The 25,514-nt window shown below is 36.6% G+C and overlaps 3 protein-coding genes across 4 annotated transcripts; 2 read left to right on the top strand and 1 right to left on the bottom strand.

Moving 5' to 3' along the window:
• LOC118482295 lies at positions 1-1,868 on the top strand. Of its 2 annotated transcripts, XR_004868300.1 has the most exons (3): positions 1-200; positions 545-614; positions 1,249-1,868. XR_004868300.1 is itself a non-coding variant. In XM_035978050.1 (2 exons), exons 1-2 carry the CDS (start codon positions 20-22, stop codon positions 1,266-1,268), a joined length of 615 nt encoding a protein of 204 aa, XP_035833943.1. In that variant the 5' UTR covers positions 1-19; the 3' UTR covers positions 1,269-1,868. The 2 variants fall into 2 exon arrangements, 1 of the variants encoding a protein (XP_035833943.1); XM_035978050.1 differs by having other exon boundaries at positions 1-614.
• Positions 1,869-12,043: 10,175 nt separating this feature from the next.
• LOC110880261 (RING-box protein 1a) lies at positions 12,044-16,619 on the top strand. Its single transcript, XM_022128847.2, has 5 exons — positions 12,044-12,246; positions 12,334-12,384; positions 12,472-12,531; positions 16,183-16,254; positions 16,333-16,619. The coding sequence occupies exons 1-5, from the start codon at positions 12,120-12,122 to the stop codon at positions 16,368-16,370; spliced, it is 348 nt and encodes a 115-aa protein (XP_021984539.1). The 5' UTR covers positions 12,044-12,119; the 3' UTR covers positions 16,371-16,619.
• A 771-nt stretch (positions 16,620-17,390) lies between these two features.
• LOC110880260 (guanine nucleotide-binding protein subunit gamma 3) lies at positions 17,391-20,679 on the bottom strand. Its single transcript, XM_022128846.2, has 5 exons — positions 20,395-20,679; positions 19,295-19,347; positions 18,826-18,870; positions 18,299-18,343; positions 17,391-18,221 (listed from the first exon to the last, which is right to left on the bottom strand). The coding sequence occupies exons 1-5, from the start codon at positions 20,536-20,538 to the stop codon at positions 17,990-17,992; spliced, it is 519 nt and encodes a 172-aa protein (XP_021984538.1). The 5' UTR covers positions 20,539-20,679; the 3' UTR covers positions 17,391-17,989.
• Between the last annotated feature and the right edge of the window lie 4,835 nt (positions 20,680-25,514).

Here is a 25,514-nt window from a genome sequence, read left to right as displayed (position 1 = left end):
AATTGGATATCCTCCTGGTATGAAAAAGAGATCTGTAGGTCAGTCAGGTAGGAACAATGTGAATAGCAGGTCAAACCAGTCTGCTGCTCCTTCTAGTTCTGTTGCATCTGCTCTTCCTTTTACTTCTGAGCAGATTACTAAGTTGATGAGTTTAATTGGTGAAAAGTCAGAAGGAGAGCAGCAAAAGTCTAACATGGCAGGTGAGTCTAGTTATGTGAATAACTTTGTTAGTTGTTCTAGTTTTGTTAATTTTGAACATGGTTATAGATGGGTTGTTGATTCGGGGGCAAATCAACATATGGTAAATACTGATAAGGATATGATTAACTGTGTTGATGTTTCTGAATGTGGTTTAAAAGTTGGTCATCCAAATGGAACTAGTGTAAATGTCATAAAGATTGGTGAATTGAAACTGATTAATAATGTTGTTTTAAAAGATGTTTTCTTTGTTCCTGGTTATAGTGTCAATCTGCTGTCAGTGCATAAGTTAGCAAAAGACAATAATATTGCTGTATTGTTTAATGAAAGTAATTGTATGTTACAGGATTTGAAATCAAAGAAAGTCCTGGTGATTGGTAACCAGGAAAATGGGCTGTATTATGTGGGTAGACATGGTAATAGTGTAAATTTGTGTTATAATAGTGTTGATAAATCTAATGTGTGGCACAGTAGGTTAGGCCACCCTTCTGATCAGGTTCTGGCTGTGTTAAAAGATAAGCTTGAAATTAAAACTGTTGAGCATGATCCATGTGAAATTTGTCATAAGTCAAAGCAAGTTAGAGTACCATTTCCGTTGAGTGATCATAAGTCTAAGGGCATTGGTGATTTAGTGCACTTAGACTTATGGGGTCCTTATAGGGTTACTAGTTATGAAGGATACAAGTATTTTTTAACTGTTGTTGATGACTATACTAGATCTGTTTGGTGTTATCTTCTTAGAAATAAAATGGAGGTTTTCGAAAATTTAAAAGATTTTTATGAGCTTATCTTAACTCAGTTTAAAACTAAAGTGAAAGTGTTTCGTAGTGATAATGGAACTGAATTTGTGAATAATCAGATGAACTTTTTTATGAAACAAAAAGGTATTTTGCATCAAACCTCCTGTTCATATACACCACAGCAGAATGGTGTAGTTGAACGTAAACATAGACATCTTTTAAACATAGCCAGGGCATTGATGTTTCAGGGTGGGCTACCACTGAGGTTTTGGAGTGATTGTGTTCTAACTGCTGTGTATTTGATTAACAGGCTTCCTTCGTCTGTGTTAGGAGGTAAGAGTCCATATGAGTTGATGTTTGGTTTTGAACCCTCCTTGTCTCATTTGAGGTCTTTTGGGTGTTTATGCTTCAGTACTGTGTTAAATGAATCTGATAAGTTTGCTTATCATGCTGATAAGTGTGTTTTAATTGGATATTCAAATGTGAAAAAAGGGTATAAGTTGTGGAGTTTAGATGAGAAAAAGGTATATTTTTCTAGGGATGTAAAATTTTATGAACATGTTTTTCCTTTCAAGTCTAAACTCCTTGATATTGATATGGGTAACATTGATGTAGACAAAAGTTTAAATCATGTAAATTTTTTTGACCGTTATGAAGCATTTTCAACTGAAATTCCTCAAACTCCCAATGATGAAGAGGGTGCAAATAGGTCTCATGACATAGTTAGTGAGGCTCAGCAGCCGATTCCCTCTACTTCTGCCACTCCTGGACCTGTTGATTTAGATCATAATATAGAGTCTAGTGTAGATAGTAGTGATAGAGAGGAGTCAGGCGTGGCAGAGGACACGGCTGTGTCAAATGATGAGATCAACCCATCTGAGGGAACTGGTGGTAGTATTAGAAGGTCTTCTAGGCCTACTTCTGTTCCGAAACGTTATCAAGACTATGTGTTAAATAATAGTGTTAGATATGACATTAATAGAGTGGTCAATTATGCATGCTTGTCTGGTGATTCTGTTTCTTTTATTAGTGGGTTAAATAAAACTATAGAACCTAGTACATATAGAGAAGCAGTTAATGATCCCAAGTGGGTTGAAGCAATGAATCTAGAAATGGAAGCATTGCTTCGAAATAACACTTGGGAGGTGGTTGAATTACCTGCTAACAGAAAGCCTATAGGGTGCAAATGGATCTTTAAAGTAAAATACAAGGCAAATGGTGAGATAGAGCGATATAAGGCTAGGCTGGTTGCTAAAGGGTACAACCAGCGGGAAGGTTTGGATTTTTGGGGAAACATTTTCACCAGTTGTGAAAATGGTTACTGTTAGGTGTATATTAAGTCTTGCTGTTCAAAATGGGTGGAGTTTATATCAATTAGATGTAAACAACGCCTTCTTGTATGGTTCTATAACTGAAAATGTGTACATGACACTTCCTGAGGGGTATTATACTAAAGGTGATAATAAAGTGTGTAAATTAATAAAGTCTTTGTATGGTTTAAAGCAGGCTCCCAGAAAGTGGAACGAAAAATTAACTGATGTGTTGATTAGTGTTGGGTTTGTGCAGAGTCAGTGTGATCATTCTTTGTATGTCATGAACAAAGGTTCTGTGTTTGTTGCTTTATTAGTGTATGTAGATGATATTGTTGTTACGGGCAACAATATTGATGAAATTAATAGAATAAAAGGTCTGCTTAGCAACAGTTTTCAAATTAAAGACCTGGGTGTGTTAAAGTATTTTTTAGGTTTAGAAGTTATATATGATAAAGCTGGGTTGTGTCTAAACCAGAGAAAATACTGTTTGGACTTGTTGGCTGAATTTGGGTATCTTGGGTGTAAGCCGGTTAACACCCCAATTGAGCCAAGTCATGTTGTGCATAACAAACTCAGTAGTGAAAAAGAGGAAGTTGTTGACATTACTAATTATCAAAAATTAATTGGTAAGTTGATCTACTTGTCCTTAACACGTCCTGACATTTGTTATGCAGTTCAGTTTTTAAGTCAGTATATGCATAAGCCTTTAGTGGGTCATCTTAAAATTGCTTTGAGATTATTAAGATATCTCAAGTCATGTCCAGGTAAAGGGTTGTTGTTTAAAAAGGGAAACAATCTTGAGGTATCTTGTTATGCTGATTCAGATTGGGGTAAGTGTTTGCAGACTAGAAAGTCTGTGTCTGGTTACTGTGTCTTTCTTGGTAGTAATTTGGTCTCTTGGAAGAGTAAAAAACAGAGCACTGTGTCTAGATCATCAGGAGAGGCTGAGTACAGAGCTATGTGCTCAGCCACCTGTGAACTTATTTGGATTGTGAATGTTTTAAAAGAACTGAATGTTAACTGTAAAGTGCCCTTGAATTTATACTGTGATAGTAGTGCTGCCATTTCAATTGGAGCTAACCCTGTCTTTCATGAAAGAACAAAGCACTTTGAGTTGGATTTGTTTTTTCTTCGAGAGAAAATTGCTTCTGGTTTTATTCGAACTGTGAAAATTGACTCAGATAGTCAATTGGCTGATGTGTTTACAAAAGGCCTAAGTGGAGGTCAACATGATGTTTTTTGTGAAAGGCTTAGTCTTATAAATCTGTTTAAAGCTGTAGAATGAAGGGGGGATGTTAAAATAACATGTTATGTTATTTGTTTCATTCTGGGCTTTATATCAGTCTAGACTTTATTTTATTTATTGGGCTCTTATTTGAGCTTATGTGATAGATGGGCTTTGGGCCGGTTATATCTGATCTGTTATGTTTGTTACAAGTTGGTTTGCAAGTGGTTAAAATATCTCAGGGTGCTTGTTGTAACAATAAGGACTGCAGCTGACAAAATGCAATAGTTGAAGACCTGGGTGTAACATGCTGTGTTCGAGAATATAAAAAGCCTTGATCAGTTGGAGAGTTCTAGATCTCTTTCATTGTTTGTTTTTCACTTTCACTGTAAAGTTAGGGTTTGTTGAAGTTTCATCGTTGGATCTTTGAATCTCTCATCTGTTAGAGAGATTCCTGTATATTGTTGGTATAGGTGATCATCAGTGGATGATCATCACCTCTGGTTGTATCGTTCCTTTTGTATTGATCTTACAGTTGTAAGATCTAGGGTTTTTTGGGGGGAACTTTTTTGGTTTGGGTTAATAAGATTTTTGGTCACGTTTTGTCGCTATTTCTTTGTGTGTGATTGTTATTTTCTGGTTCATCAACTTCCATACCATTGTTTTAACAGTATCACGACTAAAAAAGAGAAAACTACCAGAAGTGACAATAAATTAAAAATAAACGAGTAATTTATAGCCATGTACCTTCACCTCATGCTAAATATCACCGATCATTAATGATCAATGACTGCTAAACCATCGTCGGGGCATCAACTCTCTCTCTATATATATATATATACACACACAGACCAAGGATTAGGTTCAAGAGTGAACACTAGTGTAGCTTGCGAACTGAGTGAACTAATTCTGGCCATACACATGTGTAGATCAATGGCCAGGATTTGATGTTAAAATACATTAGTGTATTTTACGATTTGATGATGAGATCCTGGCCATACACGTGTGTAGATCAATGGCCAGGATTTGTTCACTCAGTTCGCAAATACATTAGTGTTCACTCTAGAACCCCACCCTATATACCAAATGACACGGGTTATATATTTGTTGGAGTGATTACAAATTTCAGGGTGACTTAGAGGTCTTGATCTTGAATTCCATACTTGATATCACTACTCTGCAAAATTGTAAATGATTTATAAGATAGCTATATGACTTTTTTGAACAATTTTATAAATGTACACGACTTTTGTGTACTGTCGTTTTTCATGATTTTGGTTAGTGGTTGATATCGTCCAAATATGTTTCTTTTAACTTATTTAAGAATAATTTGTTAGCATAAGTGCTTTATTGTTTCTTTTGTCTTATGACAACAAAACATAAGGGTAAATACAAAAGAATAAAAAAAAAGTTATTTTTAGATAAACTTTGGTAAGCGACCTTTATTGCACACCAAGCAGATTGTGTTTGTATTGCATGTGGGAGAGATGACAAAACTCTTGAAGATTTGAGATATAAATATAATAATCAACCTAAACTACTTGATGAGCGAAGACATCTTCGAATATGCCTCTAAAGGATAAACCTAAACTTTTTTTTTTTTAACGGCTAACGAATCCTCTAAATAGACTATTGGCGAAATTCATCACATCACGATAAAATCAAATCTTTTACCACTTCACCACCACCTCATTAGCCCAAATCTTTTACTAAACACTTAGAAATGTAACCTCCTTTGCTTGGTGTTGGATGAGATGCCAGGGGAACATAATAAATAGAGATACAGGTTAGGGGTTGTTTGTTTAGTTTTCAATGAGGCTCTTAGTGGTTCAGACCTCTTAAAGGTTCAGACTGTTTGTTTCGCGAGCATATGTCTGAATGGTTCAGACATTTGCCTCTTAATGGTTAAGCATTATACTGAGTCTGAATGGTTAAGACCTCTAATTTAAATTGGTCAGACATTTACCTCTGAATAGTTAAACATTATACTGGCTCTTAATGACTCAGACTTTTTACTGATTCAGCACTTAATGGTTCAAGCATCTAACTGTTTCAACACTTAACCATTCAGTAGTTACCAAACAGCCCCTTAGATCTTTTTCAGATCCCTCGAAATTCCACAAGCTACTATTTACTCTAAGCTACCAAATGGCTTGTACTCTAGGGATTCCGATGAGTGTAGTAAAATAATGTCCCCTAAATGGTGTAGGTTCTGATTCCATACTCGTAATATTTAAAAGTAAAATTAAGGATTGTGTAAGTTTGTTGTTCTAAGAAAAACTATTTACTCTCAGCTTTGCTCTCAAAGACTCTAACCCTAGAACATGTCACAAGAAATCTTGGTTTCTAAAATTAAAACTTGATTTCACATATCAGTTAGATATGATTTTAATAAATATTTTGATAGAAAGTAAAACGTTGAAAAATCCATTTTAAAATATGTTTAAGTTATAATACACTATTCAAACATAACTTATCTGTTTTGGATGTGATGAAACAATGGTTAACCGGGCAGGGTTAACACACAGGTCTCGCCAAGAAGGGTTAATCCTTTCCTCTCGAGGATCGCTGACTGGATCGCCTGCCGGTTGATCTCCTGCACAAGGAAATAAACCGTGACTCGTAACAAGGAGGATGGGGTGGGGGGTGCTCCTTGTTACCACTCTCCGGCGTGAGAATCAGTAGTCTGCTTGGGAAGCAAAGTATGATAGTAGTAGTAGTGAGAGAGTTGTGAAGAGATACCTCAAACCTGGTTTGGGGTTGGTATTTATAGCCGAGCAGTGAAGGAGGAGGTGGATGGATAGACTGACGGCATGCTGCACCTTTGCAGGTGTGTCAGACATGTCGGCCGGGGAGGCGACGCCACGTCAGTCTGTCGCTTACATAGACCTGACAGGCGGCTGCCATTGGTGCTACTTGCTCTGTGGTGTCAGTCCCACTTGATGAGTAGACAGGATGCGGTGCAGGCCGCATCGCTGTTTGCGGTAACTGTAGATGTTCCCGCGTCTCACTCTTTGATCAAGAAATACGCGAGATGCGGTGCCAGGCCGCATCGTCGTCTGTGGTGACTGTTGCTGTTATCCAGCTTCCCTGTATTGATAGAAGTGTTCACTGGATGCGGTGCCAGGCCGTATCGCTGTGAATACTTCCGTTTTCATACACCAGATGCGGTGCCAGCCGCATCACTATACCGTTCTCATATTCTAGGTAAGTCCTCCATCATTGGGCAGATTGGATTCAACCACTGTGTCGACGCGTTCCCGCACGAACACAAGTAGGTTGTTAGCTAGTGGGGGTTTTGATAAGGGTAATGGTCACTCGCGGTCGATGCTGACGCGAGATCTGGGACCATACCCCTTCAGGATGTAAACTTTTATGTAATGTAATACAAGTTATGGTGTCATGGGATTAATTAAAATGATAAATATATACTATTACTTGACAACATACTGTTGGTAATTACATGTCCAAATTCAATTTATAAGTTTTGAATATGATAAAGAAAAACATAACATATGAGATGAATACTAAATACACATATTCATATATTTATAACTTTACGACCTTTCATGTATAATTGTTCAACATCCTTACAATAAGTGGCTATAAACAAATAAACTTACTCTTAATGTTAAGCAAATTGACCACACCACATGCACCGAGTACAATTTGAGAAATTTGATGAGTAAGAGGTTCACGGTCGAGCCATTTATTGACCGTCTAATGTGAAATATTTAAAAATGGGCAACAAATTTCAATAGAAGAACCACAGTCAATGTCAAATTTCGACTATGCATTCACCATCAAATCACTCGATACAACTTACTAATAAATCAACACTGGAGAAATCAAACCCACCTCAACAAGACAACAAGTGAAAAAGTAATATAAATACACATGACAGTGACACAATTGAAGGGATCAAAAAAGAAAATAGAAATTCCCATACCTGATAGGTGACCCAATAGCAGAAGAAGTAAAAACACTTAAGGTTTGGACGTCATGAGTTCAAGTCATATAAGTGACAGTATTAAACAAATTCGTCATTAAAAAAAATATACTCCATGTGATTTTTTCTAGTTAATAAAAACTACAAGAATCTAAAATCTTATCAAAACGGGTTTAATAAAATGTTTGATAATGAATGTTAAAATAGATAATGAATGTTAAAATAGAACGAAGTAAATTTTTTCTATGTAATTGTCCTACACTCCTACTTGATAGAAACTAATAAGTGTTACATTTGAAAATAAGTCACTTTCTCTTTTACAGTAAAAAAAACACCTATCTTCTAAATCATCAAGTATCTTAAATCAAAATAAAGTTTTAGATAGAATTTTCTTTTATTGCAACAGAGAGAAAAAGTATACGATCAAGTTTAAATGTAGACAACTACAAGTGATGTTTTTTCTCTTTGTATCAAATTTGACAAAGCGAACTGGTTGTGTTGAGTACGTAACAGTTAAGCTAAGTTCGGGTCAAAATAGGTTGTTTCTCTGATTGGGTACTTGTCGCTAGAGTTAGTTGTATATTTAAAGGGATATTTTAGTATAACTGAAAAATCAGAATGTTATTTAATGAAGACGAGCTTTTCTTTTTATTATCACGTTAGAAATAACCTTTTTTTACTTAATAACCTTCTACATATATACGGAGTACATACATAACAAACAACATGTAAAACACAGTTCTGATATAGCTGCCAAAACTATATATTATAGATAAACAAATCTTTAACCGGTGGTTTACGTCCTTACGCACCTATTGAAATTCTATAAGGGCATGCTTTTCTTTTGAAAATCATTAATAATTAATGGTAAAATGTTACAATACATTTCACATCAAAATAATTTTACAGAAAATGCAAAAATGCCATATCAATAATGTACACAACTGATGTGACTCAAGCTACTCGGCTCATATAAACATTTGGTCTATGGTAGCTTGAACTTTGTCACTGTATCATCAGTTGACTCGAATTCAATACTAGCTTAGTTTCCAATTCGACTTGAATTGTTATGAGAGTGAATCACCATTGATTTGAACTCACCTCATTCGTGAAACAACTCTACAATAAATAAGTCTCAAAACTCATAGGCTTAATAAACTTATTTGGTATCAAAATTTATCAACACTGATTGGTTTAAAAAGACCCAAATTTACAAGATTGATCTTTAATCATTAGCAAAAGATTATTATTATTACTATTATTATTATTATTATTATTATTATTATTATTATTATTATTATTATATTGAATGTAATCACATCACGAATTCAGGAATCACGGTGACCCGTATCTGTTTTTATTGGCTAGTGTTTTCCCCGACAAATACCACATGACACTATGAGTTGGAATTGCTGTTTTATTGATTCCAATATACAACAAATTGTCATATAATTACAATAAATATGATCTTGTTGTCTTGCAAAAACAAAGTTGTCAACATTTTTATATCTGATATGTTGAATATAAAGGCGATATTAAAATTAAAAAAAAAAAACAAAAACAAAGCAAGTAATAAGACATTTAATTACCATGCAATATTTAACTGTTTTGGGACATCATTAGAAACTTAACACGTCTGAACAAGCATACCCAGTAAATCCCTTAGATAGCAAAGCTATTGGTAGGGTCAGCTTAGCTACTGCGATAAATCAATCTGCAGTACAGGAGTGGCAACTCGATCAATGGTATGTGTTGAACGAAAGGCCCATTACAGGGACGGCGAACGACGATTCTAACATAAGCCTCTGTTGATACGTCTCGAACGTTCCTCCGGCTGCAATAACGTCCTTGAGTACCGAATAATAATACTCTTTTAGCTTCTTCAAGGTGCATGCCTTCTTCATCTTCATCCATCTGATTCGAATTCGTCTGAATATTTTCACCAGCAGCTGCCGCTTTCCGCCAAGTCTCACCGTCGGCAGCTTCTTCTTCTTCCGCCTTAACGGCCAAATTCTCCGGCGGGTTGTGCACCGGTATATGGCGGTTTGATTATGTTTCATTTCGGCCATGTTGACATCATCGGAGTCTGAGAAGGTGGTGGTGTTGCGGATTGAGTTCATGGTGAGGATAAGATTCCGGTGGCCGGCGATTATTGGTGGTTTGTTGTTACCCTCTGGTCTGATTGATCTTCTTTCAATCTGATTTTTTGTTTGTATAAATTTATAACGGAATTCCACATGGGGACCACTTATTTGTGGGCCCAGATGCTTCTTGTTCTGTAGTTCCAGTGTTCCACCACGGCATCTATGAATATTTTTTTATTTTTTATTCTTTTGGCTCATATTTTTCAAATTATCATCGACTCATGTTAACATCAATATGTATGAAGGTCTATGATATGTTGTTATATAATTAGTTTATTTATATTTATTTATTTCTTACGTGTTTCTTGAATTGATCCCACAACATTATTCGTTTGACATGTTTTTTAAACGTATTAAACTCCATTGGACGGTTACATAACAACTTAAAGTAATTTGTGTACTTATATGATTGAATGACTGGATAATCAAACTTTAAAGAAATTTAAATGAACCTTGAATTGGGTATTCTTAAACTTTCATAAACTCAAGATACAACAACATAATACTTATAGAAACATTTAGTCACCTATACAAGATATGAATCAACCATCCTTGATTTCAGAAATAAATCTACATAAACTTTAATTAAAGTTGAAAACAGAAAACGTAATTTTTATTTTCAACCCATACTAAACTAAACGAGTGAACAACACCCAACATCATGGCAACATCATGACTTTTATTAACTTGTTTGTTTTGATAAAATGTGTAGCAACTTCCTAAATGTCAAGGCCGATTTAATAACTTTCACAAAAATGGTCCCAATCTTTTCTCAAACTTCACTAAATATACATCACATGTACTCGTGTAGTGACGTCATCCAACTTATCAAAGGTTCTTAAGGAATAGTTTATATGATCTTCGTATAAAAAATTACTAGTATTTAACTTTGGGAAAATTGTATTTCGTAATCCCAACTTTGACATATTGGTTAGCAACAGTCTCAATTAAGAAATGTTTTTGTGACAATTCAAACTTTTAACCTATTTTCCCTCAACGACCCTGTACTAACTAAAAGTTAACCCGGGCACGAATGAGTGAATCAACAAAATATGAAGAGATGATAGAATAAAGTTCACTTTCAATATTAAAAATTAGTTCTTAAAGTCATTGATACATACTCAATTAAAAAGTTATCCAAAGCTTGGAAATAAAAAGTAATACTTCACTAAGTAATGTAAGAGATTAGCCAAGCATGACCTTTGGTTGGACACGATCATGTGTCTCTTATCTGTTTATGTTTATCTTTTTCTTGTTGGTATCTTGAGGGAGGCACGACCCCATGCGTTGATGGCACGACCCTGTGCTTGTTAATAAACATGTCCACATCATCGTATCTCTCTTTCACCGTTATTTATCATTTTACATATAGAGTTAAGTGTCATTTTAGTCCCTATGGTTTGGGTCATTTTGCCGATTTAGTCTAAAAGTTTCATTTCGGTTATGGGTCCAAAAAGGTTTCACCGTTGCCATTTTAGTCCACTAGGTTAATTTAATCTATTTTTTCTGTTAACGAGAAGAACAATTCGGTCATTTTATATGTAGTTCTGTTAACTAGAAGGGTAATTCAACCATATAAAATGACCGAATTACCCTTCTCATTAACATAAAAAATGGATGAAGTTAACACAGTGGACTAAAATGGCAACGGTGAAACCTTTTTGAACCCACATGCGAAAATGAAACATTTAAACTAAACTGTCAAAATGACACAAACCAGGAATTTAACTCGTAAATCTATATATATGTAGTTTTACCAAATGATAACCGCATAATCATAGTGAAGAAATCAAGAATAGGTAGACAAGTCAAACCTAACAAATCGTTTTTTTAATTTATTAAAGCATCGATTTAAAATAAGGATTTTTGAAGATTTGCATTTAGAAAAGATAACATGACGAATTTCCAGGCTACAAAACTGATAACAGTTAGACTACGCGATGTTTGGGTTTCCTTCTCAAAAAAACTTATTAACTTATATAAGGGGCTGTTTGTTTACTTCTTAATAAGTCTTTTAATGGTTCAGACCTCTTACTGTTTCAGCATTTAATGGTTCAGACTGTTTGTTTCACAAGTAGATGTCTGTATGGTTCAGACATTTGCCTCTGAATGGTTAAGTATTATATTAAGTCTGAATGATTAAGACCTTAATCTGAATTGGTCAAACATTTGCCTCTAAACTGTTAATCATTATACAGGCTCTTAATGATTCAGACCTCTTACTGATTCAACACTTAATGGCAGACCTCTTTCTACTTCAGCACTTAACCATTCAGATGTTGTCAAACAACCCCTAAATCATAAGTAAAAAGTTACAAATAATAACTTTTCAAAAACAACTTCTCACCACATAAAATCATCTTAAATAAGCTAATCGAAACACTATAAAACATCTTATTAACTTTTATAAGTGAATAAGTTATAAATTGCTCCGAAATAAGCTAATCCAAACACCCCCTAGTTATCATATAAAATATTGAAATTACCAAATCCAATTCGTTTGCACTTTTTAACCCTAGACCAGTTTACCGGCGATTTCGTTGAATTTCAATGGATTCAGACGTAGCGATGGTTCCCGCCGGTGACTCATCGAGTCTTCCAGGTCCTTCATCATCTTCAAAGAAACCGAAGCGTTTTGAAATCAAGAAGTGGAACGCCGTCGCTCTTTGGGCTTGGGGTCGATATTTCAAAACCCTAATTCTGATTTTATGTTTTTTTTATGATTAAAATCTGTTTGATGTTGTTTGTGCTTTGATTGATGCAGATATTGTTGTTGACAACTGTGCGATTTGTAGAAATCACATCATGGATCTATGTGAGTGTTTTTTTTTTTTTTAACTGAAAATTGATTTTGTTGTTGGATGGATCCAGTCTTAACTCTTATGTGTTTTGATTTATTCAGGTATTGAATGTCAAGCTAATCAGGCTAGCGCTACTAGCGAAGAGTGTACTGTTGCTTGGGGTAAGTTTTCAGTTCTAAACCCTAGTTTTCTGTGCACAGTACTTGTTTATATGTTTGTAGTTGTGTTAGTGTGAATATATGCTGTGATTGTAAAGCTGGTATGAGTTATGACTGATCATTAGACTGCCCGTAGTGGGGCGTTTTTTTTAAAAAAAATTGCATTATAACGCCCAAAAACGCCCAAACCCCCATTACATGGGGCGTTTTGGGGCGTTTTTTTTGAAAAAAAATCCTCCCGGCGTGATTATTAAAACGCCATTTTGCTTGGTTGGAGGTTTGACTTATGTTTGACCCACCAATAAGAAATAACTTTGTTTTTTTTTTTTTTTTAAGGATTGAATGGGGCATTATGGGGGCGTTATACCCACTACACCACTTTTGCTATAATGCCCCCTTGCTGACTAGGACGCCACATGGCGCAAAACGCCCCATGGTGGGGGCATTATAGTGTTTAACCATTACGCATGGTCTTAGTTGTTTTTTGAGTTTTTTGGTAATTAGTTAGTAAAGTAACAATTTGTGACCCTATAAGAAAAAACATGTTATCTAGTTTTTCTATTAGATGGTTTAGTACACTGGATATTATATGGAAGTTCATATATCCTATCTTGTTGCGTTTAATGGAGCAAATACACTCATACTTGAGAGATCTTTGTTACATTTGTGGTTTGTATTTTATTGAAGATTATTACGCTAATCTGGCAAATGTAACTAAGAACTTGTCACTTTGGTAGGGATAGTTAGTTGAGGAGGTTGATTCGTATTCTTGCGATTCTGACAGTCTCTTGGATGGGATATGTTGTGAATAGATATTTCACAACTAAACAACGATACAAATGAGAATATAATCTGATTGATTTCTAGTATTTTTTGTAAATGATTACAAGTAAGAAACAAGATAAGTTTAGAGTAAGGGGATGGGATATCAGAAACATAAAGATTAGAAGAAGAAGATGCACACTGATACTCATAATTGTCATGCCCTATTTGCTCTGCTCCGTTTCATTATATCCTACGACATTCCTATTTCTTTTGTTGGGCTGCCTTAGTTGGGCTGGTTGGGCCAGGGTCCGGGTCCGGTTCATAACATTACTCCCCTCTTTCAAATACACCTTGTCCTCAAGGTGTAAGGTTGTAAAAAGAGTGGAATAAACTGAAACGACTTTCCAATGAGCTACTTTCTTTGTGGCCAGACGGTTGTGGACTAGTAATAAATTGTTGACTACTTGACACAAATGAACTCTGGTGGTTTGTGGGTATCCAAAACAGCAGGACTGATAAGATCATGGAGGAAATGTATTATGTTTGGTGGTTTATGTCCATGAAGGGCGGAAAAGGATGTGAGGTCGTGGTTCAACTGTGCGATTGGGTGAACCTTTGAAGGTGGCAATGCAATTGACAGAAACGTTAGGGAACCCGTATTAGGAAGCGTACTGCCAACCACATTACTAGCAAGATTAACATAGGCACCACTTCCTATAATACCAATTTGCAGGTGAACAGAGGTATTGATCAATCTAAGAATCTGACGTCTCTCCAACCAGCTACCGTTGTTGAAATACCAGTTCCATGCAGTTTGACAAAACTTCTTTCAGTAAAATCTCAAGACTGCTTAAAATATTGTGTGATGGGTCAGATGAAAAGTCAAGTTTGTGCCCCCAAACCACTTCAAATATTGTTTTAACAAAACTTTAGGTATCACATAGGAAGGACTTCCAACCCCATCACCAAAAGTTTCCTCCGGTGGAAACAAATCTAATAGCCCAAAGTCTAGAGTGTTGAGAGGTGAATCTTCATCTTCAAGACAAAGTCTAATGACGAAATGAGCTTCAACCAAATCGCCATAAGCCCTGTGAATTGAAGCCACATTAGAGTGTCCAGGTAAATGATGTAGGATTGCTGTTTTCCTCTGAACGGCTGCTGCAGTTTGCAAGTTCCATTTAGTGAGCGAGTTGCAAGCAAATTCATAGCCTTCAGGCCGCTGTAGGAAAATAAAAGTTGTGCCAGAATAATCATGAACCAGCTTTGGACCCAAGTTATAGTGCTCGGTTAAATGACAGTCGTAGTTTGCAACACCAATTCAGCCGGTAACCCTACACTCAACATTCTCTTCACATTGTACGGAGTTATAATGTTGCCTATGATCCAGAACCATGCTCGTGCTTTTTGAGTAGGGACAGTTGATCTAGGATCTTTGTCTATTATTAGCGGTTGTTTGTTACAATATGCATCCTTGTAATAGATCAAATGTTGTGACCAAGACCATGAAGTGATTTGATATAAATCTGTTAAATCATGCACGTGTTTTCGAGCGAATGGATTGAATATATCTGGAAAAATAGACAACCAAATAGTCGAGTGATCTGGAAGTGGAACATAAGTGGTGGGATATGGCACCCCAATAGTGGAGCCCAAAAGTGAAGTAGGAGAATAAAAAATAGTCTCAGCAATAGAATCTAATGTTGCTACATCCCTGTGCAATTGATGCTTCACAAGAAAAATAGAACGATAAAAAATAAATGAGTCCCAACTATGGCCATTCACCCCCAAAATATGAATTAGGACTAACAATTAGGGTAGCAGAACCTCTACTTGGAAAATGATTTCCCTTAACAGCCCGTGCATACATGTACGCCCATAACCCTTGGGCATGAGATGTAGAATTCTGCACTATTTGTGTAATATCAACAGGTGTAGAGCCCAAAATCCGAGACTCAAATGAGGAACCAATAGGGGCACACAACTTAATAACACGAGGAAAGTAAATCCGGTTAACCACAATCGGACCAGGATCAAAAACAAATTTCATCGATCGCAATGTAGCATTAAAATTCGCATCAACACTAGAAGCAATAAGGTGAAAAGAGTCATTCGCATGCATAAGCGCATCGTAACAACCCATACTAGAAGCATCAGACTTGTCAAGTGAAGCCGTCAAGATATTGCATTGAATTGGCACAACGACAACCAGAATCTAATCAGTAACAGTGCGATTATGTTGGAATAATCCCTTCCCAAGCCCCAATGTAGCTTAGAGTGACATCGTTGATTATTAAGTTTACATATCACTATTCTACTTGTTTTAGTTTTTCGACATACGTTCTCCACCCCGAACTTTATCTTACCAAATAAGCACTCCTAATAACCTTTTTTTATAATTATCTGGCTCGTACTTCATACATTGTTTGCTCAGTTTCATTAAACTTTCCATGTTGGCAATATGCTCACCACCCCAGATCTCATTTTTTTTCTGTAATTTATTCAAGTTATTTAGTTTATATGTATGGGGCGTAACCAAGCTGACCCCAAGCTTGATAAACCGGAGTTTGAGCTTACTTTTTTAAAATCGAGTTTGGCTTGTAACGCATCCTGTTAGCTTGTGCCACTTGTTTGTCTGAAGAGCTTAAACAAGCTAAAGCTTGGCTTGATCTCGGCCCTTCTTTTGGTGGAACCTGAGATCACTGGTTTGTTCAAAATTCACTGTTTTGAATGTTAATTTTGTTCTCTGTAGTGAAAAATACCCCGTTAGTAATTATCTCTACGTTTTCCTGGCTTTTGCCTGTGTGATCCAATCCGAGCGGCTAGTTTGTTTGCACGCCTTAATATTATATCTTACTGTATAATATTTTACCAAACTATACCATCTCGCAGGTGTCTGCAACCATGCGTTCCATTTTCATTGCATTAGCCGTTGGCTGAAAACACGTCAAGTGTGCCCTCTAGGTACACAACTGCTATTTATCATCATGATGATTTTTTAATTATCTTTATAAAATAGTGTTTAATGTTTTCGTTTCGCAGACAATAGCGAGTGGGAGTTTCAGAAATACGGTCACTAGAGAATGCTACTGGGCAGGCAGGAAAGCAGTCACTGTCAGATGGAAGTTTATAAAACATGAAGCAAGAGAGGCGTTTGTTTTCTTGTATTGTCGTTTGGAGCTTGAAACCTTTTATTGAACGATTGCAGGGTTGTTTTCACAAATATTATATTTGAATTGTATTTGCTAAACATTGCCTGTAGGCTATGGTTAACCTCCACCCCTGACTTTTTTTTTTCCTAATGAAGAATGTCTTTTATCAAGTAACAATTACCTATATACGTATTTACAGATCAATCTTTATCTGTTAATAACTAAACAGAATGAATAGTAGATGTTGTGATGTTGATCTTAGACCCGGCCTTTTGACGGTGGTAGCCTCATCACCAAGGTGACGTGTCTTCCTCGGAAATAGCCACTTTATTGTCATTTGGTTTCATCTGGGTCACATTAGAGAGAAACCGAAAGAGAGAGCGATGAGACAGAAGGGGTCGTGACCAGCTTTTGAGCAACTCTGTAGACACGTCTAAGTAAAGATGAAGATGGGGGGTGGAAGGGGTTGTCCTGGTTCGACGATGGCGGTGTTGGTTTCGCTGAGTGAAGACGGTGGTTTGATTCCGCCGATATGGTATCCGACCACCACCCTCGCCGCCGTTAAGGTTTCCGACCACAACCAACACCGCCATCGTCATCCACATCCAGATTTCTTCTAAACGATTCTGCGCACGTGTTTATTGAATGTAGTCTTGTACGATTGAGTTTTGATGATCTGGTTATAATTTGATTTATATTGTTTGCTTTTTAGCTTCTTCACATCAATATCTCTTATTATTTGTTTGAATTTTGATGTTGATTGAGTTTTTTTAACTAGATTTAATTTGGGGTTTTTAATTAAATTGTGTTTCTTTGATCATCAATTTTGAATTTTGAATTTGAGTTGTTTGGTGAATTTATAGCAAGAGGGTCAGATTCAGTTTGTACGATTTTAGCACGTACCCTTATTTTTCCCTTTCATTATTAATGAAAATGAAAATATTGGTTTGAATCGGCAGCAGTAGATTCATATATACTTGCATTCTTCGTAGAGGATTTATTCAACAAATGCTAAACTTTAGTAGATCAAGAACTTGATCGAGGCCAAACTGATCTCATCCTCTGGGAGGTAAACGGGTCTTTTCTAGCCGGGGACGTTGGAACGAGCTCAGGTCAATTGCAGATATAAATAATTTGCTTCAATATATGTTTCTCTCTCTTGCGGATGCAAGGTAAGTTTAAATAGAACTCCATTCCATCATTCAACCCTGGACTTCTTACTAGAAGGGAATCAGACGCTTACCATTGCGCCATCCGTTGAATAGCTTGTAAATAATACCATTTGATGAGTTTATTGTTTTTGTTGATCGCCGAACACTCGAGCATCGAATATGTAATTCCTGCAGAAAGATATCAAAGAGCCTGGTGATCTTATATAATTTTGGTACAAGTTACCAAAGCTTATCACTAATATCACTAATCACCGAAAGGTGAATACCGGTTTTTGGGCTTTATCTCAAAGTACCTATGCAGTGACATAACGTTTACAAACAATCAACGAATTTAACGATCTACTATAATTTTAGATCTCGTATCATACAAGTAATTTAAAAGCATGAACATGGATTACAACAGCAACAAACCGAACATTTAGGGCAAGTAGGATTGCAGCAACAGTTGCATGTAAGCTCGGGACACTTGCAACATCCTGAGCTACATGTCTTCTTTCGACCACCCCAACAACAGCAGCCTTTTGCACATGAAAAACACGCGCATCGGTCTTTTGTGTTGCAACAGCCACAACAGCAACAACACCGTAACACCGAGCCAATTTTTCTCCTGGACAAACCAAAGATTTAGGATAAACAGGGGATTTATCTAAATGAAATCACCAAGGCCTTATAATAGAAATCTACCAAAGATTTTTCCAGCAGCTTCTGGATCTACCACGAACCTGATTTCTGTTCCACGACACATAAACAAAAGGGTAAATTACTTTTTGAGTCCCTGTGTTTTAGTGTTTTTAACTAGTTGAGTCCAAAAGCAAAAAGTTTAACGACCTGAGTCCCTATAAGCATTTTCATTAACCATTTGAGTCCTTTTGAGTCCAAATTTAAACCTTTTTGAGTCCAATTTTTTGGACTCAAATCGTTATAAAATGAATAAAATTGGACTCAAAACGTTATAAAATAAATGGCTAGGGACTCAGGGCGTTAAACTTTTTGATTTTGGACTCAAGTGGTTAAAACCACTAAAACACAGGGACTCAAAAAGTAATTTACTCTTAAACAAAACGTTAAAATGCGTCAACTTGCTTTTCTGTTTGACTTGCTAGAGATAAGACATAATGAGACGATAGGGGAAATATGAATTGGGCCGGAATGACCAACTATACTAAAAGGGAATATCTACGGTGGATGAAGTGAAGGAGGAGGATTCATACATCACGACGAGTGGATCCGGTGTAGCTTCTACATAATCTTCAAGTCTGTATGCAGTATTAGTTGGTCAAATATACAAGAAGTTTATTATATAAAGACTAAAGTGAAGGAGCATATAATTTTGACATGATCATATATAATAATTGAGTAAATTACGTTTTTTGGCCCCTGTGGTTATATCACTTTTACTATATTGGTTCAAAATAAGAATTTTTAACATATCTGCCCCCATGGTTTCTATAACTAACCATTTTGGCCCCTAAGTCTAGAGATCATGGGGGCCAAAATGGTTAGTTATATAGACCATGGGGGCTAAAATGGTTAGACTTAGGGGCCAAAATGGTTGGTTATAGAGACCATGGGGGCAGATATGTTAAAAATTCTTATTTTGGGCTAATATAGTAAAAGTGATACAACCACAGGGGCCAAAAACGTAATTTACTCTAAATGAAAGAATGAAGATTAGCATACTCTTTGCAGCATCTTGATGCAACTTCAAGCTCTGCAAGTGATTTAATCTCATCCTGTTTACAAAAGATAACAAACAAAGAATTGTAATTATGCAAAGAAAACATGTCAAGTAACACACATTATCTAAACCTTTCAAACTTTCAAAAAACGTCACAAATCGTTTAACTTTTTAAGTTTTTAACATTTCGAAAAATCGTCTAAGAGCTTGACCATGGTTGTAAAACAAGGTTTCCAAGGCCGAGTACTCCCCGAGTAGTCGCTACAAGGCAGGCTGCCGAGGCGACTTTCTTTGACTCCGCCTAATTACTCGGAGTCGGTCAAACGCGGTCAACCTCAGCCAGAATTGGATCTAGTAGCTCAACACGGGCCTAGTTTGACTTAAATAATAATATAACATAATTTCTATGCCTATCATATTAAAGAATGAATATCATTTTCACGTATTTTGTTATAAATATTAGTAAATTTGAGTTATTTGACATATATTTAATCTCCAAAAAGTAATTTCTTTATAATTTAACATGTCCGAGTACTCCCCGAGTACTCTCCGCATAGACCGAGTACTCTCAACTCCCCGGTCGACCGACTAGGGAGCGCCTAGCAACTTTTGCAACAGCTTGTTAAAAAACAAGTAATTCTTTTAAACTGTAATAAAATGCAATGTTTTAAAATCCGTTTTTTACCATACCGGATTGGACTAAAAAACGGTTTAATCGGGTGTATCGGGCAGTTCAACCGGATGTACCAGACGGTTTAACCGGTACTACTGGCCGGTTTTTAAAACATTAAATGTAAAATAATTGATCAACTATGGAGTGTACTATATTTGGTAGTTCAAGTGATCAGACTAGAAATTAAAGTTATTAACTATATAAACCGATTCCCCACCAAACCACATTCAAATTACAACCATATACAAACAACAACTAGGGGCAAATATTGTACATTTTCAACCAATAAAGGCAAAATAAGTCACAAACTCAACTTAATAAACTATAAACTAGATGTTGATGAATTTGAACAATATATAATGAAATCAATAATAAAAAAAATGCAAATGAAAAACAAAATGAAAAGGGTAAGAAGTAATGTAGTAGTACCTGAAGCAAGCCAATCTCACGCTCGAGAACCTGAACCTTAGCAACCTGACGACGTTTGCCGTACAAATCGACAAAAACGATGGAAGAAGGGGAAGAAAGAGGGGAGATTGAGGAAGAAGAGGAATCATTTGAAGTTCCGGCCATGAGATAGATGAGACTGACTGACTGACTGTTGTTGTTGGTTGAATAAATGGTCGTGTGTGTGGAGTGAATCTGTGTCAGAGGTGGTGGGTACGAACAGTGATGATGAGACGTAAGTAGTGGGAGGGAGGGAGGGAGGGTGGGTTTTTGTATTTCTTTATTTTTGTTTCTTCTCGAGGGATGCCATGTGCGTGATGCTCGGTCTGCAGTTTGGTCACGTGCGTCCTTCTTGTCTTCCTCACTCCAATCTGTACTTCAAGCAATTATGATGGTACCTTAATGGTGGGATGCTTCTTTGATCATTTGAAGTAGCGGTGACAATCGTGTCGGGTTAGCGGGTTGTCGTGTTACGTGTTGGTGGGTTGAAATGTTCAACTTGAACCCGACCCATATTGTTATTCGGGTCAAAGATTTCAACCCTAACCCAACCCATATTAATTCGGGTCAATCCGAAGCCGACCCGTGTATACCCATATTTTTAAATGATTGATATAAGTTGACGATTTATAAACGAGTTGTTTGGCTTTAAGCGGGTTATCGATAACATGTTTAATGATGAGTATGAGTGATAAATAAATAATAGAGTAAATTACTAAAATCGTCCATGAAGTTTGAGCATGTTTGTCATCTTTATCCAAAACAACCTTTTTGTACCATATAGTCTTCACTTTTAGGATTTTTTGTCATTTTCATCCAAACGTCTGACTTTTTTCCCAAAATCGTCCCTGAGATTTGAGATTTTTTGTTATTTTCATCCAAATGTTTGATAAAAAAATAAAGCAAATTAGATGTTTAGATCAAAATGGCAAAAACTCCCAAAAGTGAAGGGCTATATTGTAAAAAAAAAGTTATTTTGGATGAAAATGACAAACATACCCAAACCTTAGGGACGATTTTGGCAATTTACTCTAAATAATATAGTATGTCAAAATAAACATTATTATAACTAACCATTTAAAATAGGAAACCGAAAAACAAAAACAAAAATATATTTTTTTTTATCTAAATAGTTAAACACGTTAATGGGTCAACCCGTTTTTATACGGGTCAACCAGAACCCGACCCGTTTTTAATACGGGTCAACCCGGACCCGACCCGTTTTCTTTAAACGGGTTGTGTTAGTCGACCCAAACTTGTTTTTTTCGTGTCGGGTTCTGGTCGGGTTAACTGGTCGTGTCAAGAATTGCCGCCTCTACTACAAAGTGTCTTACACGGACATCCATAAGCTAAGCTTGAGGTGTCGCTGAGTAGAGGAGATATCAGTTTTCACTAGGGGTGCAAACGAGCCGAGCCGAGCCCGAGCTCTACCAGGCTCGAGCTCGAGCTCGTTTAACATATGAAAGCTCGAGCTTGAGCTCGGTTCGATTCGAGCTTTATTTCTGAAGCTCGAGCTCGGCTCGAAGGTATTTTTTCAAGCTCGAGTTCGGCTCGGGCTCGACTCGTTTAGTATTTATTAATACATTTATATTAATTATAATTATTATTATACATATAATTTAGTTATTTTTTATATTTATATAAATGGTAATTATTATTATATAAGTATATGTTTAATATATTAATAAAAAAATATATAAACAAAAAGCTCGATTAGGCTCGCGAGCCGGCTCGAGCTCGTTAAGCGAAGCTTGGGCTCGGGCTCGTTTACTAAACGAGCTTGTTTTTAGGCTCGGGCTCGAGCTCGTTTAAGCTCGGCTCGTTCGAGCTTTTTTTCGAGCCGAGCTCGAGTAGCTCGCGAGTAGCTCGGCTCGTTTGCACCCCTAGTTTTCACCAAGAAAGTCTGTGGCCAAGTACCAAAAGCTCAAGCGACCCCATATTTTTTTTCCTTTAGAGGCTGTTTGTTTCGGCTTTTAATGACCTTTTAATGGTTCAAAAATCTTACTTCAGCAATGGTTCCGACATCTTACTTCAACACTTAATGGTTCAGACTGTTTGTTTCGCCAGCAAATGGCTGAATGGTTCAGACATTTGCCTCTAAATAATTAAGTATTATACTGGGTCTGAATGGTTAAGAACTCTTATCTGAATTGGTCGGACATTTGCCTCTAAACGGTTAAACATTATACCGGCTCTTAATGGTTCAAACCTCTTAGTAGTTTAGGCCTTAGTGATTCAGCACTTACCAATTTAGAAGTTGCCAAACAGCCTCTTAGTGTTGTGTATACCACCGAAAATAGAGTGACACTATGGTTTTTAGAAAGATGACTGGGACGTGTTTGTTGCGTGATAAAAAAAAGTCAGTGATATATATGTGGAAGTGGGTTATTCTATGTTTTCTAGTCTCTAGATGTCTCCTTAACTAGAAGGCGCGGGTCCAAATCTTGTTTATTATTGGTTTTTCCTTTGGTTTTATTTTCCCCTTTGGGCTTCTTTTTCCATTTAATTTTGTGGGCTTCTGGGTATGATATTTTGGGTGCCAACTGCGCAGAAGTTGTGTGCAAAGTGCAAACAAGTGAAATCATTGTGAAATCAGTTTTTCCCTTATTTAATTATGAACACCATTAATCATGGTTATCTTTAAATGTTACTAGATATTTTTTGCAATAATGTTAGATGTTAACTTGTTACTTGTTGATGTTTTGTTAGGTATGTAATTCATCCATACCCTACACAAACCAAATTATATTATCAGTATCAAATTTAAATCACTTTTAAAAACCATACGAAGAAAAATAAAAAACTCAAATCTCCACTAAAAACCATTTTGAGTTAATAGCCAAAATGGTCCCTGAGGTTTGCTCACTTTTGCCACTTTAGTCCAAAATCCAAATTTTTACATTTGGGTCCCTGAGGTTTGCATTTTGTTGCCATTTTGGTCCAAAATTTAAAAACTCTATTTTTTTACTGTTGCAACCTCCTATTTTGTCTTTTAGTTCAAGGGCATTTTGGTCATTTTGCTTTTCATTTAACATTTTCTTAATTCAAAAATTAATATATATATATATATATATTAATATACACACATCAGTTCTCCAAACACCCATCTCTCTCTTCTCTCTCTCTCCTCTCTGTCGAACACCACCACCACCACCACCACCGTGATGAGAACCGGCGGAGCAGGTGAAGGATGTGGTGGTTTTCCGATAACCACACACCCACACCCAAATCAGACATAGCACCAAGGAGGAATTACGACGGCGACATAGATCTCCGACAGTGGTGGGATAAGGCGACGGTGGTGGAGAATAGTAAACCGATTAGGGTTTTTAAAGTGGGATAAGGCGACAGTGGTGGAGAATAGTGGAAGATTAGGGCGAATTTTGGGTGGAGGTGCTCACCGGATTGAATGGTATTATAGTGGAAGATCAGGGCGAATTTTGGGTGGAGATGCAACCCTTCACGGGGAAAATTTTTAGCTCTTTTAACAGACTCCCTGGATGGCTTCTCTTTTGTTTTGGTGTACAAACGGAACGCTCTTTCACAAGGCCTCAACAAGCAGTCCAATTCTGTGGACGAATCAAGTATTTCACAAACTCTGTCTGCAACAAGATCAATAGCCGTTTGGGGGAAACGGCCATACACAATTTCACCATTGGCCATTGCCTGTTCGATATTTGACATAACCCCCTTCATATCACGCACAACCTCTTCCTCAGTGGGTGCAGGCCTAATTGGTCTAGAAAGAAAAAGATGTAGATCTAGAAGATAAGCCATGTCTTCAGACGTGACAAAAGAAAACGCAGTACCGGTCCGACCAGCTCTCGCAGCCCTACCCACCCGATGAACAAATAGTTTCGGTTTAGGAGGAAAATCCCAATTGATAACGTTGTCAAGCAGTGGAATGTCGATCCCTCTAGCTGCAACATCTATCACAATTAAAAGCATGGTTTTCCTTGATCTAAATCGTGAGACATTGATCGTTCTGGCAGTGACATTATTATTGGGATGGTGGTGGTGGGGATGATGCGGTGGTGGGGGTGGTGGAGGTGTGGTGGCGGTGGTGGTGCTTGTTGTTGTTCTGGTAGTGGTATTATTGTTGTTCTGGCAGTGACATTATTATTTATTAAATTTGAGTTATAATAAATCTAAATGACCAAAATACCCCTGAGGATAAAGACAAAATAGAGGGTTTAAGTTAAGGAATCTAGTCAAATTTGAATTTTGGACCAAAATGGCAACAAAATGCAAACCTCAGGGACCCAGATGTAAAAAATTTGGATTTTGGACTAAAGTGGCAAAAGTGAGCAAACCTCAGGGACTATTTTGGCTATTAATTCAACCATTTTAATAGACATCGTATACCAAAAGTTTTGACATAGGTTAAAAAAATTTCTTGACTCCGGAATTGGGTTTTCCCAGATCTAACAAGGAGGCCAATCTTCTTTTGCCGACTACAGATGTTCTATAGACTTTAAATGTATATAATTAAAAGCTAAATAATATTAACGCTGGTTTTATATAGATAGATACCTACTTTTGTAAAGTGTGAATCACATCTTATAGCTATCTAAAAAATGGATAACCGAAAGAAAGATGATAAGTTGATAATCATTGATGGGTACGTGAATGGAACGGGTTTGAGGTTGTTATTGAGTGATGATGCATGGTGAATTGGTGCATTGTAGCGTAGTGTGTATGTTGGTGAGTGAATCATGTGGTACAATGGTGATCGAAGTAGTGAACCATAACTTTGGAGCATCTTTATAAGCATGAAAAGTTACATAATGTAGAGATGTTCAATCAGTTTAGCTTTCAGTATGCTTGGATTCTTTAATGGAGATGAACCAAATCAAAAACCAATATTGAATTTGGTTTGGTATAATTAAATGTTAGCAAAATATCTAAAATCTAAATTCTAAAATATTATACAAAACATATGATATATATAGCAAATGTTCAACTAAAATAATCTACATTGGGTTTGTTTTCACATGGATGGTAAGTATTACGGCGTCTACGTAACTTTAATACCATCTCCAACGTGTCTGATGTGGCAAAACTGTGTGGCACTCGCCTAATGTGTACGTGAGGGGGTTGAG

Source organism: Helianthus annuus, chromosome 9, assembly GCF_002127325.2.
Source record: "Helianthus annuus cultivar XRQ/B chromosome 9, HanXRQr2.0-SUNRISE, whole genome shotgun sequence".
Taxonomy (NCBI): domain Eukaryota; kingdom Viridiplantae; phylum Streptophyta; class Magnoliopsida; order Asterales; family Asteraceae; genus Helianthus; species Helianthus annuus.
The sequence above is the reverse complement of the archived record's forward strand: the minus strand, read 5'-3'. Positions and strand labels throughout refer to the sequence as shown.